General features: G+C 50.7%; 1 protein-coding gene across 1 annotated transcript; it reads right to left on the bottom strand.

The window, feature by feature from the left end:
- Window positions 1-3,453: 3,453 nt before the first annotated feature.
- FANCB (FA complementation group B) lies at window positions 3,454-13,114 on the bottom strand. Its single transcript, XM_078881227.1, has 12 exons — window positions 13,061-13,114; window positions 11,653-12,747; window positions 11,042-11,194; window positions 10,819-10,917; window positions 9,231-9,359; window positions 8,528-8,596; window positions 7,944-8,044; window positions 7,183-7,413; window positions 6,598-6,896; window positions 4,879-5,179; window positions 4,164-4,354; window positions 3,454-3,697 (listed from the first exon to the last, which is right to left on the bottom strand). The coding sequence occupies exons 2-12, from the start codon at window positions 12,742-12,744 to the stop codon at window positions 3,462-3,464; spliced, it is 2,901 nt and encodes a 966-aa protein (XP_078737353.1). The 5' UTR covers window positions 12,745-12,747; window positions 13,061-13,114; the 3' UTR covers window positions 3,454-3,461.
- Between the last annotated feature and the right edge of the window lie 531 nt (window positions 13,115-13,645).

Here is a 13,645-nt window from a genome sequence, read left to right as displayed (position 1 = left end):
CTCTTTGCCACTTCCCCGTGTGAGCACGTGTGTGTGTGTGAGCGCGTGTGTGTGAGCGCGTGTGTGTGAGCACGTGTGTGCACGCGTGTGTGTGAGCGCGTGCGTGAACGTAAAGTGGAGGAACCTACGGAGGAAGAGAGAAGAGTTGGTGCTGGGGTGCCTGTCTGTGGAGTTTGTATGTTCTCCCCCCTTCTGCAAGGGTTTCTCTGCTTTCTTCCCATCGCAAAAAAAAACCCTCATACAATGTAACTGGTATTGGCCAAACGACATCTTCATACTAACAAAAAAATAACTGAAATTTGACTTCATTCTTGATTACACAAATCAGCAATGCACACCACCCCTACTACAACAATTTGGCAGGACCATCCTGAAGAATCGTCTTGAGACTCAATGAGGCTGTCCAGGGAAAACCAAACATGGTAATGTGAATATATGGGGCTAACACTCAAAGCTCAACAGAAACATCGTGGCGACGTCCTGCGCCTCCTCAACCTCTTTGTGACTTCAAAGGCCGATCAGGTTTGGGAGTCTCACAAATATACACGTGCTCTTTGGTTCTTTCGGTAAAGTCACGTGGGTGAAAATAAAAAATAATAAAAATAAAATAACTAAATTTAATTACGTTCCGGAAGCAACACAAGCCTCTGTCAACAGGTAAGACAGCCACAGCAAGAAAATAATTTGCTGGAGTGGACGCTGTGACGGAGACTTGTGTTGCTTCCGAAACGTCGTAATTTAATTTAGTAATTTTCATTTTTATATATATATATATTTTTTTTCATCTACGTGACTTTACCGAAAGAACCAAAGAGTATGGATCCTTGCAGTCACGAAAACTTCAAATCTAGAAATCTACATGTGATCCACCAACCCTTACCTCCAAAGCATTGGACCACGGGGGCGTGTGACGGTGCCATGTTGTGAGAGGCACAGATAAGCGTCAGCGTAGAACCGAGTCGGAGATACTGAGCCAGCGCCGCTGAGATTCTGTGTTCCAGCCCTTGCTCCGAGTGTCTCTTCCTCTCTGAGGGTTCACAATGAGATCTTGAGCTCAAGCCCCAGGGTCTGGGTCTCTCTCTCACACACACACATGGAGGTGTTTCATCATGGCTATGTCAAAATCACTTGTGGAGCACCGCTGAGAATCTGGGCGCAAGCCCTGGGTCTGGGTGTGAGCCCAAAGGTAGAGGGCATGCGCATATCATCTGGATCAATCCCTACACATGTGATGTCATTACATTTCCTGTTGATCATCAATTATCCGAGTATGAAAACAGGTTTTCCCCTTTTTTCTGGCAACAAAACACGTGTTAAGATGTTAAAACACCAAACTGAAACCTTTAACAAAAAATCATATCTGAATTAACCACAATACTTGTGGTCAGAATGCAAACAAAAAACATAATCTGATAATGTATACATTGTCCTTGAAACTGATTGGTCCACACCAGAGACAGCTTTCTTGAGCCTAGTCTCAAACGGTGTTAGACCAGAGGACGCCAAAAGGCGTACAGCGTCCTTGAGACTAGGCTCAAAAAAAAGCTGTCTCTGGTGTGGACCAATCAGTTTCAAAGACAATGCATATATTATCAGAATGTTTTTTTTTCATTCTGACCACAAGCATTGTGGTTAATGCAGACATATTTCCTTGTAAAAGGTTTCGGTTTGGTGTTAGCTTCATAAATTGTAATTACTAGCGAAACGTCGTGCTCAGATTGTAAATGTTGTGGCTTGGCTCTCCAACACACCAGTGTGCTGTACTAGTATACTACACTATACACTACACACTACACTATACACGAGTGCTGTACTAGTGACGAATTGGCCACGTTCTGTTTACGTGACAACCCTTACTAGTTGGCTGTGTCGGGTGGTGGCGGGTTTTAACGACACATTTATATGTTTACGCGCTCTAACCCAAAAACCTCTATTAAGGATGATATTGGCCGCGAAAGCCTACTGCGTGTTACACAGATAACGTAGTGATTATCCGCCGTTTTTTAAACCCGGCGCCCCCTCTCCTCCCTCGAAGCCGCCGGATAATCGATTATCTACTGTATCACAAGTCCAGTGAACACAAGAAACTTACATATTGCTTCCCCGCTGCTATAAAAATGTACAAATGTGATGAACACAATGCCCCATGCATCACATCCCCGAGTCGTACAAACACAAACGATGTACAATCACACAGAGGGGTTATTTATTTCACATCACAAATATACAGAGGCACCTATATACACGTACGGTATACTCTAGATTATCCGCGCTAATGACGGGCAGGACGGCCCGCGCATAATTCAAAATCGCCGATAATCCAAAAATAGAAACATTTTCCGCGGATCTCTTTGCGAAAAACCACGAATGTGGGTAAACGGAAGACAATACTCTTTCGATTGAGAACGAAGGCAAACGATCGACCGAACGATGAGCTTGCTCAGTGATAATAACTCTTTCCTGCTCCCACGCAGAAGACTCGGCCCACTGAGTGGATGAGAGCAGAGCCACGCCAATCAGCAAAATCAAACTGTTGTAAAGATATGCAACTACTGTGGAGGCGATCACGTGGATTTCGGATTAGCCGGAGCAACGTCGTTGTTCGGTTTAAGCACGTGACTTGTAATAAAGATTTACAAGTAATAACAGTAAGTTTTTAGATGTTTAAGTAAGTTTTTAGATGATTAAGTAAGATTTTAGATGATTAATTTGGGCCTAAGGGTACATCCGTGAGTTATACATTTTTGTCAAAATCTCAGGTACGCGGTTAATTCGCAAATCGGATTAACCGCATTCGGATAATCGAGAGTCTACTTTATTATAATTACCCCTGTCATAGGAATGTGGAATTTCCATCAAAGGCTCATGGCCATGAATGGACAGGAGCAACACCCCTCACCCAGTTACACTCAGATTTGTTTGTCTCTCCCCCACCAATTTCATCGCGATTTGTGCTATGGGCGTCACGTCATTCAGAACCCGTGCAGAGCAGAGAATGGCCTACGGAAGCGGATATCACAGAGCTACCTCCAAAATCCCTTCAAGTGACCGTTGGTCCACGCGGTGGATGGCAGAATTTCCCCAGCCACGCTGTCAGTGTTTGTCGCACGGCAGTCAAACTGAAATGTTTATTTTCCAGAGCTGGAATACAGGCAAAGTTCTTATAGCAACACATTTAATACCATGGGGTTTATTGTGCACTCACCAGTGACTGGGCTATGACGATCAACGCACTGCACATGAGAACCCAGCTTAATCACAGGCAGCTGAAACGTGGATTGGAACTCATCTCAGTATTGCAAGCGTAGATTATTTGCTCTGCCTCGTGTACCACCCATTGAATACAATCCCCTCGCGCCCGCTCCCGCGTGTCCCACTCCTGCGTTCCACCCGCTTGTGTCCCCCCTCCTCGTGTCTCACCCCTTCGTGTCCCACTCCCTCACGTCCTCCTCCTACCCGTATCAACACTGCCAGCGTGCAGCGCCGCGTCCGATCGTGGCCGCGAGCCGCGTGGCGATGGCGTCCGTTGCCGCGCGCGCCATCGCCGCCTTCTTCCTGCCGAGTCTCAGCCGCTCGGCCGATTCCTCCGCGGCGCCCCGTCCCGCGGCGCCCCGACGCCGCTCCGTCTCCCGGGCGAATGCCCCCCGCTCGGACTCCAGGTCACGTGCGACATCGCCGCCGCCGCCGCCGGCCCCGCCTGCGAAAGACGGGTTAAATTGTGACGCGAGACACCAGACGCGGTGGGATGAGTCCGGAGTGGATTGTTCACAAAGTCATCCGGGACGCACGAGCATTACGAGCGATTGTTACCTTTGGGCTGAAGGGATAAAAGAGATTAAACAAATGAGACAGTACAGACAAGACGCAACAGACAAGACGCAACAGACAAGATGGAACTGGAGAATAGGAACGAGACGGGCGTGATGAGAACATTTTTCAAATGAGACGAAACAAAACAAACGAGGCATAAAAACGGGTTAGGAAAAACCATGCACACGCATTGGTTATGCAACGCGTTTCTCTAATTAGCAGGCAACAGAGAGCTGCAGGGGCACAACACATTGGCATATTTGTAAGGAGTTTTAAGTCTCCAAGCACACGGGTGAGAACACAAGAGATAGGCTCCCTTAATGGACTGGCGTAGGGGGGCTTGTTTGTATCACCTCGTGGTTCTGGCGGGAGGCAGGGGCCCAGAATGAGACGTCCGTGAGCCAGGGAGGCGGTGATTTCCACGTCGAGGCAGCGCGAGAGCGAGAGGCCGAGACCCGGGGACGGATCCGGAGACGAGAGGTTGGCACCGCATGGCAGCGAGGACCTCACCGCAGCCATCAACGCGCACAGAGACGCGGACGAGCTGACGATGCGGGCATGGAGAGGTGGGGGCGGCAGAGGGAAGTGGTGAGGGGTGTGAAGGTTGGTGGCGGAGGTGCAGTGTCCACGCTCGTGCCCCACAGAAACAAGGGCCTGGGTTCGATTGCGGACTTGGGTGCCTTTCTGTTCTGCAGGTTTTCTATGGTTTGCTCTCATTGATGAAAAAATACAAATGTTTTAACTGGTATTGGCCAACATCCCAATGCTGAAAAATTACCCGCAAATCACTCTATTGGCATGACACTGAGCTATATAGCGACCTGGCCACAAATGCTAGCTCAATGAAGTGGCTTATCACGTGGAAATTTAAAGCAGCTAAATATTCGAAACGCACGTTTCTAATTGTGGAGGGAAAAACCGCAGAACTTGGAGAAAAATCCACGCGACCACGAAGAACATGCAAACTCCAAATATATAGGTGCCATGGTCGGGATCAAACCCATGACCTCCTGTATACCAAGCGAGGCTGTTAACATCACACCACCGTGGCGCCTTAAGACAGCTCACCGAGCAATGAACTCTAAACGAGCATCGAAGGGTCCCTTCTGGGTCCACAGCACGGCCGTGTCTCTGAGCGGCCCGTGGCGCCGCTGAGAAGTCAGAATGAGCGTGGGCCGAGACGATGATGCGGAAGCTGCTGCTGCCGCCGCCGCCGCGGAGACAGACGGAGGTGTCGCAGGAATGGCGCGGCCGAGCGTGGAGACCAGGGAAGAGAGGGCGCCGCCGAGAGCAACGTCGCGAGAGTGCAGGGACAGGGAGCCCCACGGCCGGACGGCCGACAGGGCCTGAACGTCGTGGGCGGCCTCGTCTGAACGGGACACGAGCGAGTGAGATTGCGAGCGTCAACTTTTATTTCACGGTCAAATCGGCGCCACGATCGTGGAGCAAATCACGAACCTTGTCCCCTCGCTTCTTTTGAGGAAGGAACGGAGCTTCACTCGGCGTCACCAGAAGCTATCTCGTGGCTCAGAACGACTCTTGAAAGGTTCATCAGAACTGGTGACCAAGAGAAGGCAAGAGCATCGCACTGCTGCAGTCCCCTGAACTCTGCATGAATAAAAACGTGAGGAGGACGTCACTGCAGTCGTGCCTTTGTTTCACTGCTGCCATTTAGAATGCCCACGAGTTCTCAACTCTGCGAGTCAGTGGTGTAAAACACGGCCACACATACAGTTCTTTGAGCTGTGGTCTGGACAAGGCCAAGAGCTTATTATTTACACACAATGCCGCGCACCTTTGTGCGTGGTTAAACCAGCCCGTTATAGATGGAACGAACAAATTAATAATAATTTACATTTGTAAGCCACATTTCATCCAAGGATCCCAATGCGCCGTGTATGAAAAGCAGGAAATAAGATAAGAGCCAGCGGAAAACGACCAAAACTATAGGGAAAAGGCCATTTTAAAGAGGTGAGTTTCAGGGTAAATATAAATAGCTCTAAATATTCTCATTGTCAGAGGCAACGCGCTCCATAGTCTTGGCGCTGCACTGGCAAAAAGCCCGAACACCCCAGGAACGCAGCCTTGACCTCAGAATACGGAGAAAGAGATGTGAAAATCTCAAGGACCTCATTGGTGGTGTATATAAGTGGATCAGTTCCTGTAAGTAATGTGGGGCTAACCCAATGACAGCCTTGTAGGTCAAGGCTGTCAATGGGTCATGTAACAATACAAGAGAGAATTGAGGAACGCACACTGCTACGGTCCCGTGGGCAGCATGGCACCAAACAGCAATCCCGAAATCGCAATGGCAACGATGCTAGCGGAAGGCAGCAGAGGATGACCGGGACAGAGATGGACTGATGGATCAGAGGAGGCACTTAGAGTGGAGAGGAATGACGTAGAAACATCAGCACAGACAATGATAATGATGACCAACAGTGGAATATTGCTGACGTTGACACAGACCCAGCACCCTCTGTAACACCGCTGGATGGAAGATGAAGGCTGTTAAACCCACATGCAGGAGTATGGTTGTTCCTGCCCTGTTCTGCTTGGGTTCCCTCTGGGTTCCCGGGCTTTCTTTTAGAGCAAAAAAAAAAACATGAAATGTAACTAACTGGCAATGCCGAAAATTTACCTGCAAATTACTCAATAGGGATGACACGTAGCAGCATTGCCACCTACTGCTAAAACTAGCCAGGACCCTTCAGAAAACGTCTTGAGCTTCAGCAAGGCTTTCCTGGGTAAACAAGCGTCATCATAATAATATGATGAAATGGTCACCTTGCGTCAAGTCCTCTTCCTCAAAGAGCCGCGGGGCGAACTTCCCGTCGGAGACGTCGCGAGCGCCTAGGGTCACGACGCCGCACGTCCAGGCCTTGGTGGCGTCTCCCTCGACCGACTCCCGTATCGCGCCGCTCCGACCATCGTCGTCGTCGTCGCCGCCTCCTCCTCCATCGGCATCGAGTGCCAGCAGCAACAAGCGACTGGCAACTTCTCCACCTCCTCCTCCTCGCTCACCGACGCCCGTGAACACGGGGAGCGGAGTCACAGCCACGACAGAGCCGCCGAAGCCGCTACCGCTAATGAGACGGCGGAACGTGGAGCAGATGCAATCAATTAAGTCAGGGGTGAAAGTGAGAAAGGCTGTGGTTAATACATGGCCCATCAGCTGTCTGATTTACTTTAATCATTCCTGGTGAACTGCCAAATCTTATAGGCTGAGAAGAAGCATTTTTCAAAATTACCCGTGACTTCAAGGGAGCATTCAGGTTTACTTCTTAACATACATTTCACTCATGCAGTGTCAAAACTATAGCAATAATCAACTCAAAATCTCAAAATTCTCATTCGGAGCACCAACTATACCGGTCAAACGTGGCTTCGCCCTGGATTCGCCGAGAGTCGGGGACTTGGCTCCTTTTAGCTGGCGGTGAGCGGAGACCAGCGGCCCCGGAAGACGGGGGTTGGATGAACGGGGGGACGACGGCGGCGTCGTCAGGAGGGTGCAGGGGGAGACAACGCGAGGAGAGGATGCAGCGTGGAGAGTGTGGAGAGGAGGATTCATCGAGGAGGAGCAGCCGGAGGTGACGGGGGCGGCTGCAGCGAGGCAGGGTGGGTGCGGCAGGGTTGGAAAACATTTTTACTGTTTTCAGCGACGTCGCTATTATCATCGTTGTTGTTGTTCAGCCCATCTGGATCGCTCGGGTAAGAAAACACAGAAGCCAGAAGGCAGCCACAAACCGGTACCATCCACTGCTCAGGCTATGAGGTCTACCAGTAGTGTTGGAAGCAATGACTGCTTATTTGTGAGATCCCAATTGAGTAGTTTGCAGGATCTTGCAAAATGTAGTCAAGTTTGAGCGTGACGCCAGCACACAATAATGACCCACTCTTTTTAAAGACGTGGTTAATTTTTTTTATTTTGGTCAATACAGCCATAGCATTAATCAGGGCGGCCGTTGGATTCGAACCGTGAACCTCTGCAGAAAAACGACGAACGCACGACTGCTCGGCCACGTGACCTCCTCAAGGCTTCGTCACCGTACAGAAGCGTCAAAGCAGCTTCTGGAGGTGCGTTAGCAGTGCAGCGACCTGGCGCAACGCAGCGCAGCAAGCGGGGGACCCACCGTTCATTCGTCCACTCCAGGTCAACGCCGATGACCCAGGAATCATCAATCACGCGCTGCCAGATTTGTTTCACCCGGACAGTCAGAGCAACAGCAGGCTCCTGCAACAGCCGAACGCACACACACAGCAGCACAACGGTGTTCTTCTTGCCAGCGGTGGAACCCCAATGAGGCCTAAAAAAAATGGCGTTTATTAGATATTTACCAACTATATAACGTTGAATATTTGTATTCTTATCATGAATGTATGGCCCCCTATTTAAAAAGCTTGAAATGTCAGGGACCACCAAAGCTTGCCCTCTGGGAAGATTGCAGATGATCTCAGCGTCTCAGCGGGGAGCCGTAGGGGCCTGCCGTGGCAACGGCGACGCTGAGATATGCATCGTGTGATGATCGTACCCGTCCCATTCGCTAAGGGGCATTATGGGTGTTCTAGTGCAGGCTGTTGTTGTGAGTGCTAGGAGGTTGTAGATCTGGGTGTAGTGGTAGTGCTGGGTGGTGTAGTGGTAGTGCAGGGTGGTGTAGTGGTAGTGCCAGGCGGTGTAGTGGTAGCACTGCTGGGTGTTGTAGTTATTGGGCGTTACTTGTAAAACATCTTCAAGGACACGGTCTTCGTTCCCCACTTCATCGTCAAACATCGACACCAACCCTGACTGCAAAGAAACACAAACAATCATGTCCTGCAATTACACGACCCGGTAGAGTCCTTTGGGATCACCCAGTGACTAAATCTCAGTAACCAAATGTGTCTAACAGCCGCACAGCCATTATCAACCCCCTGAGAGGGAAAGACACCCAGACCCAGGGCTTGAACCTCGAACCCAGGATCTCAGCAGTACCGGCTCTGTCTCTAACACGCCCATTATGAATCCAGCTCGAGGAGTTGAGCCGTGAATCTGGGTTCTTAGCGGTGCCAGCTGTGTCTCGAACATAGCCGTTGAGAACCAACTGAGACGGAGAGAAGCACCCTAGTCCGAGGGTTTCCACCTTAAACCCAGAATATCAGCAGTGCAGTGCGGGCTCAGTGTCTCTGACATGGCCATTATGAACCCCCAGAGAGAAAACGCTGGAGCGGCAGCAATCTCCAGGACTTGAACTCAGGTTCTCAGCGGTGCTGGCCAAGTGTCTCTGACAACAAGGCCATCAGCGTGTTGCCAGATTAACGCGGTTGGCTACGTACGTTGCGAAAGACGTTCAACATACACACATACTTGAACCCCCTAAACCACCGGGGCCACTTCTTACAGAACCGTTAATTTTCCCGCGAGCGAGTGAACCCCCTCTCACCGGCACCGCGGCGAGGCTCGGCGTGGAAGCGCCGTCCGGAATGGCGGCGACGGCACCGGCTGCCCGTCCGATCACGCGCTGCTTCTCCTGCGACAGCAGCTGTAGCTCCCGCAGCTCCGACAGCCCGACCTGCGTGGACAGCAAACGCGCACAAAAGTTAGCCCGCCAGGTAACCACGAGCGTCGACGGAGAGGAAAACAAGTAACGCGTAAGCAGGCAACACTCGAACCATGTTGGTGATTGGGTTGGCCCACGTGGTAGTGGCTTCATACCAAAGTTATTGTCGTGCCACTCCACCACCCGGCAAGATTGTCAGATTCACGGCACGGGTCAGTATTTGCAATTTGGGCTGAGCTGCTTTTAAATGTTTTTTTTTTCTTCAAAGCAATTAATCTCATTGGTCTACTTTAAACATGTTAATTATTTAAAACATATCTTTAAAATAAACTTTTCAAAAGACTTTATTTTTCCCATGTCTATCCCTCCCCAGAACATATTAATGTATTTTGTTACACATCTCATTGGCCACATGGCCTTCTGGGAGTTATTTTTTTTCCACTTGCATTGGTTGAATACAATCAAAACTCTGGGCCAGTTTCGACATTCAGTGTCTCATCAAACGTCAGGCAAACCTGATTAAACCAATGCTGGAGAACTTCCAGATCTGTCCTGAGTTTTGCTCGTATTAAACTAATGCTGCTGAAATGTTTTTTTTACTCCAAAAACAGCCATGTGGTGGATAAGATTTGTCAAAGAAAACGCCTGCATTCTTTCCGTGGGTGGAGGGACAGACATGTGAAGGAGGCGTGCTGTCAGCTTATTTTTGTTTCCCCCAGGGTTGCCGCGATGTCAATTCTTCACGACATGATATTAAAGGTCACGAAATGGCAAACATCACGATGGTCGGTTTCCTTAAACTTTGCAACTGCGTTTCGCTTTGCGAATCCACAATATTTCTGCTTTGCTCTACTTCACGTGCAAAATAACCGGCACTCGCCACTGTGAAGCGTGGTCAAACAAGCCCCCACGAATGACACACCGTAGAGGCCTTCATCCAGCAGTGGATTGCTAAAGAGATGTACAGTAGAACCCCTCTTAACGACCACCCCTGTTAATAACTAATCCCTTAACGACGGGCCTCAATAGAGCCAAATGTGTAGTGTATAGCGTAGTGTGTCGTGTATAGTAGTGTAGTGTATAGTGTAGCGTATAGTGTGGCGTATAGTAGTTGTAGTGCCTCCATAGAGCCCAATGTTTGATTACTGACCATTCCCCTGTAAACGACGGGCTGTTGTAGGTACAGTAAATATTAATGAATGCATTTATGAACCGTGTTTATTTAATATTATGCGTTTATAATGTTGTTAGTATTTTTATGTATAAATATCCATTGTTTCATTATTACACATTTTTCTTGGTGAAAAAGCCTTTAACGTGCATTTCCTGTACTCGCTTAACAACCGGTGTCGTGGAACCAATCACTGTCATTAAGAGGGGTTCTAATGTATACGATAATTATCATAATCATTTCAACGTTTATAATTATGTGCAGGGTAATTAAGAATGCGGATTGATTGGCGAGCGCCACCTGCAGTCTTGTCTCCAGAACTTGCACCATCTGCTCACACTTCTCCAACGAGGACTCCTCCATCGCCTCCTCCTTCACATCCTCCGCGCTCTCCACACTCTGCCAAAAGAGACAACATTCGTCGTCGTCATCTTCTTTCTTACGGCCCACGAAGGGGCAACCGTTTTTCGTGTTGCCCACCCGGCACAACTTGCAGGCGCGACCGTGCACGCGCCGGTCGTACCGTGTAAGCGACGGGGCCCAGGTCGGTGATGGTGAATTCCTGGAGTGGATTTCTCGGTGCGGAATCGCCGTGGAGCAGCATGGCCTGGTCGCACCCTGTGCCAGCAAAGTCTCCCACGAGCACGGCCCTCACGCCCTCCCAGCAAGCGGCCACCTGCTCTCAGGTTAGGGTTGGACACAGGATTGCGGCGTTGAGTAAAATCAATGTTAATGCAGTCATAGAAATTCGTCGGCCTATGAGAAAATCACCTTGAATACGTCCGATCTTGGCGGATCTAGAAAGCCAGGTAGGGTTGAGCCTGAACAACCGTTGGATGGCCAACTTCATCTAAACTGACAGGTGTTATAGGCTTCTGCGGGGCTAAGCTGTCAGCAGAGGGCTGATATATTTATTTCTCAGAGCTGGAATTTAGCAAAATAAACTGCATAACCAGACACAAAGTCACGTTTTTTTTAATGCAGTCATTAGTGCCCAGGCTGAGAACATTAACTCGCTATACCTGATAACCTGATTTAATTTTCTCGGATTCAAATCCAGGTTTTCAGGGCTGCTCGGTAGTGTCTCCGACACGGCCATTATGAACCCCACCCCCAGAGCAACCCGCCCCTCACCTGAAACGTCTCCCGCCAAACGGCGCACATGCCCCCGCCCTCCGACTGCACGAGCAGCGCTCCATCTCCACACCAGCCGCTCCGCATCTCAAAAATCCCTCTCGCATCGCCAAACGGCAAGGCACACATGCGCGGCGCTTTCCCACCGCTGGCAAACTCCAGCAGCTGTCGCGCGCTGGTGGCTATCACCACCACCACCATATCATCACGAGCATCAACATCATCACCCTTTGCGGCCACCACTGCCAACCCGTCCTGGCGGTCAGACGTCCACAGGCAGCGAGTGACGCCTGCGTATTCGTGGGGCACAGGCAGAGATGGCGGTACCGATGGTGGCAGTGAAGAGGTCTTCTGCAGAGGCACAGAGATCCACTCTGCTGATAAGACCCAGTCATTGCTGCTGATGATGCTGCTGCTGCTTGACGTACGGCCCAGAGCTGTGAGCTGCCCATAAAACTCGCCAACCCAAAACACATCCATCGTTGACAGCAGCTCAAACGTCTGCACAATCACATTGCTGCTGGTGCTGCTGGTGCTGTTGGTGGCAGTGGCCACGTAGATTTGCCCATCACGCCACCACACAACCGTAGAGCCGCTCACCAACGCCACGTCGGCACCACGTGGCCCCGACGGCGAATCAAACTCCAACCTCGTCTCAAAGTGGTCAGGGTGTGGGCTGCATCTCCCGGTCTCGAGTGACAGCACCACGTAGGACCGACACGTCCTCCTGATCCCCATTCTCCTTTCAGCATTGTCCACCTCATCAACATCGTCAACATCGTCGTCGTCGATGACGACTGGGACCTGCTGCACATGCAGCAGCACGCACGATCGCACCGCCCCCCGAACTGGCGAGCGGCCGCAGAACAACACGTCTAGGGTTCGAGTCCGGCTTGGGGCCACCCAGCGAGGTCCAGCTGAGCTCCATTTGAAGACATGGGTCCCTGGGTCGAACTTGGCTGCTTGAACCTCGAGGGATAGTCGCTCTCGCTGTCCGGTGGCTGTTGTGGCTGTTGTGAACAACACCACGAAGTTTCCGTGCGGCAGCAGGAATGGCCCCGCAGCTCTGGTGGCTGAATCTCCGATACTCATGCTCTGTGGGGTGGGGGGTAGAAAATAGAAAAGATGGCGGAAGCATTAAAGTGGTAGAATGGCGGTGGTGAGAATGGTCAAGAACAGCCTCTGTGTAGGCTCTAGAACAGTGGTTCTTAACCTGGGTTCGATCGAACCCCAGGGGTTCGGTGAGTCAGTCTCAGGGGTTCGGCGGAGGTTAAGACACACACCCGACTCCTATGATTGTGCACCAGTAAAAAATATACCTATGTTTTTAATTTGAAAAAATCATATTTCATTTTTACAATTAAGAAGGGTTCAGTGAATGCGCATATGAACTGGTGGGGTTCGGTACCTCCAAAAAGGTTAAGAACCACTGCTCTAGAAGGACGCTGATACTGGGCAGTTGAGGCAGTCGCCCTCCAACAACAACGAAGGGCAGAGGAGCGACGCTCACAACCAACGAGCGGAACGCCGGGCAGCAAAAATGCAGCAAGTTGGCACAGTAGGGGGTACAGCTGGTGGTGCATCGGGCAGTCATCTCAGTCAGCCAACCCACGGCACCTGCTGGGTCTGTCCCGAGACATCCTGCACCTAGCCTGGCACAGTAGGGGGGTACTGCTGGTGGTGCATCTGCCATTCATCTCAGTCAGCCAACCCACGGCACCTGCCGGGTCTGTCCCGTGACCTCCTCCTGCCACCGAGGCTTCGACACTTCACGTGGCCTCAAAGTGCACCTAGCCTGGCACGGGCTCCGTGGTGACGTCACCGTCACAACTCCAGCGACGATGATCTGAACCGGTCCAGGGTCTCCTCTAGACGATTCAGCCTCAAATGAGTACCCGGTGCGGTGTGTAGTAAACATCGTCACAGGGGAGACAAAGGCGGTCGGGCGTGGTGTTGGCCACCCACCCCCTCGTGTGCCGTTCTGGCCTTCACA

This window comes from Lampetra fluviatilis, chromosome 60 (assembly GCF_964198595.1).
Source record: "Lampetra fluviatilis chromosome 60, kcLamFluv1.1, whole genome shotgun sequence".
NCBI classification, from domain to species: Eukaryota; Metazoa; Chordata; class Hyperoartia; order Petromyzontiformes; family Petromyzontidae; genus Lampetra; species Lampetra fluviatilis.
The sequence above is the reverse complement of the archived record's forward strand: the minus strand, read 5'-3'. Positions and strand labels throughout refer to the sequence as shown.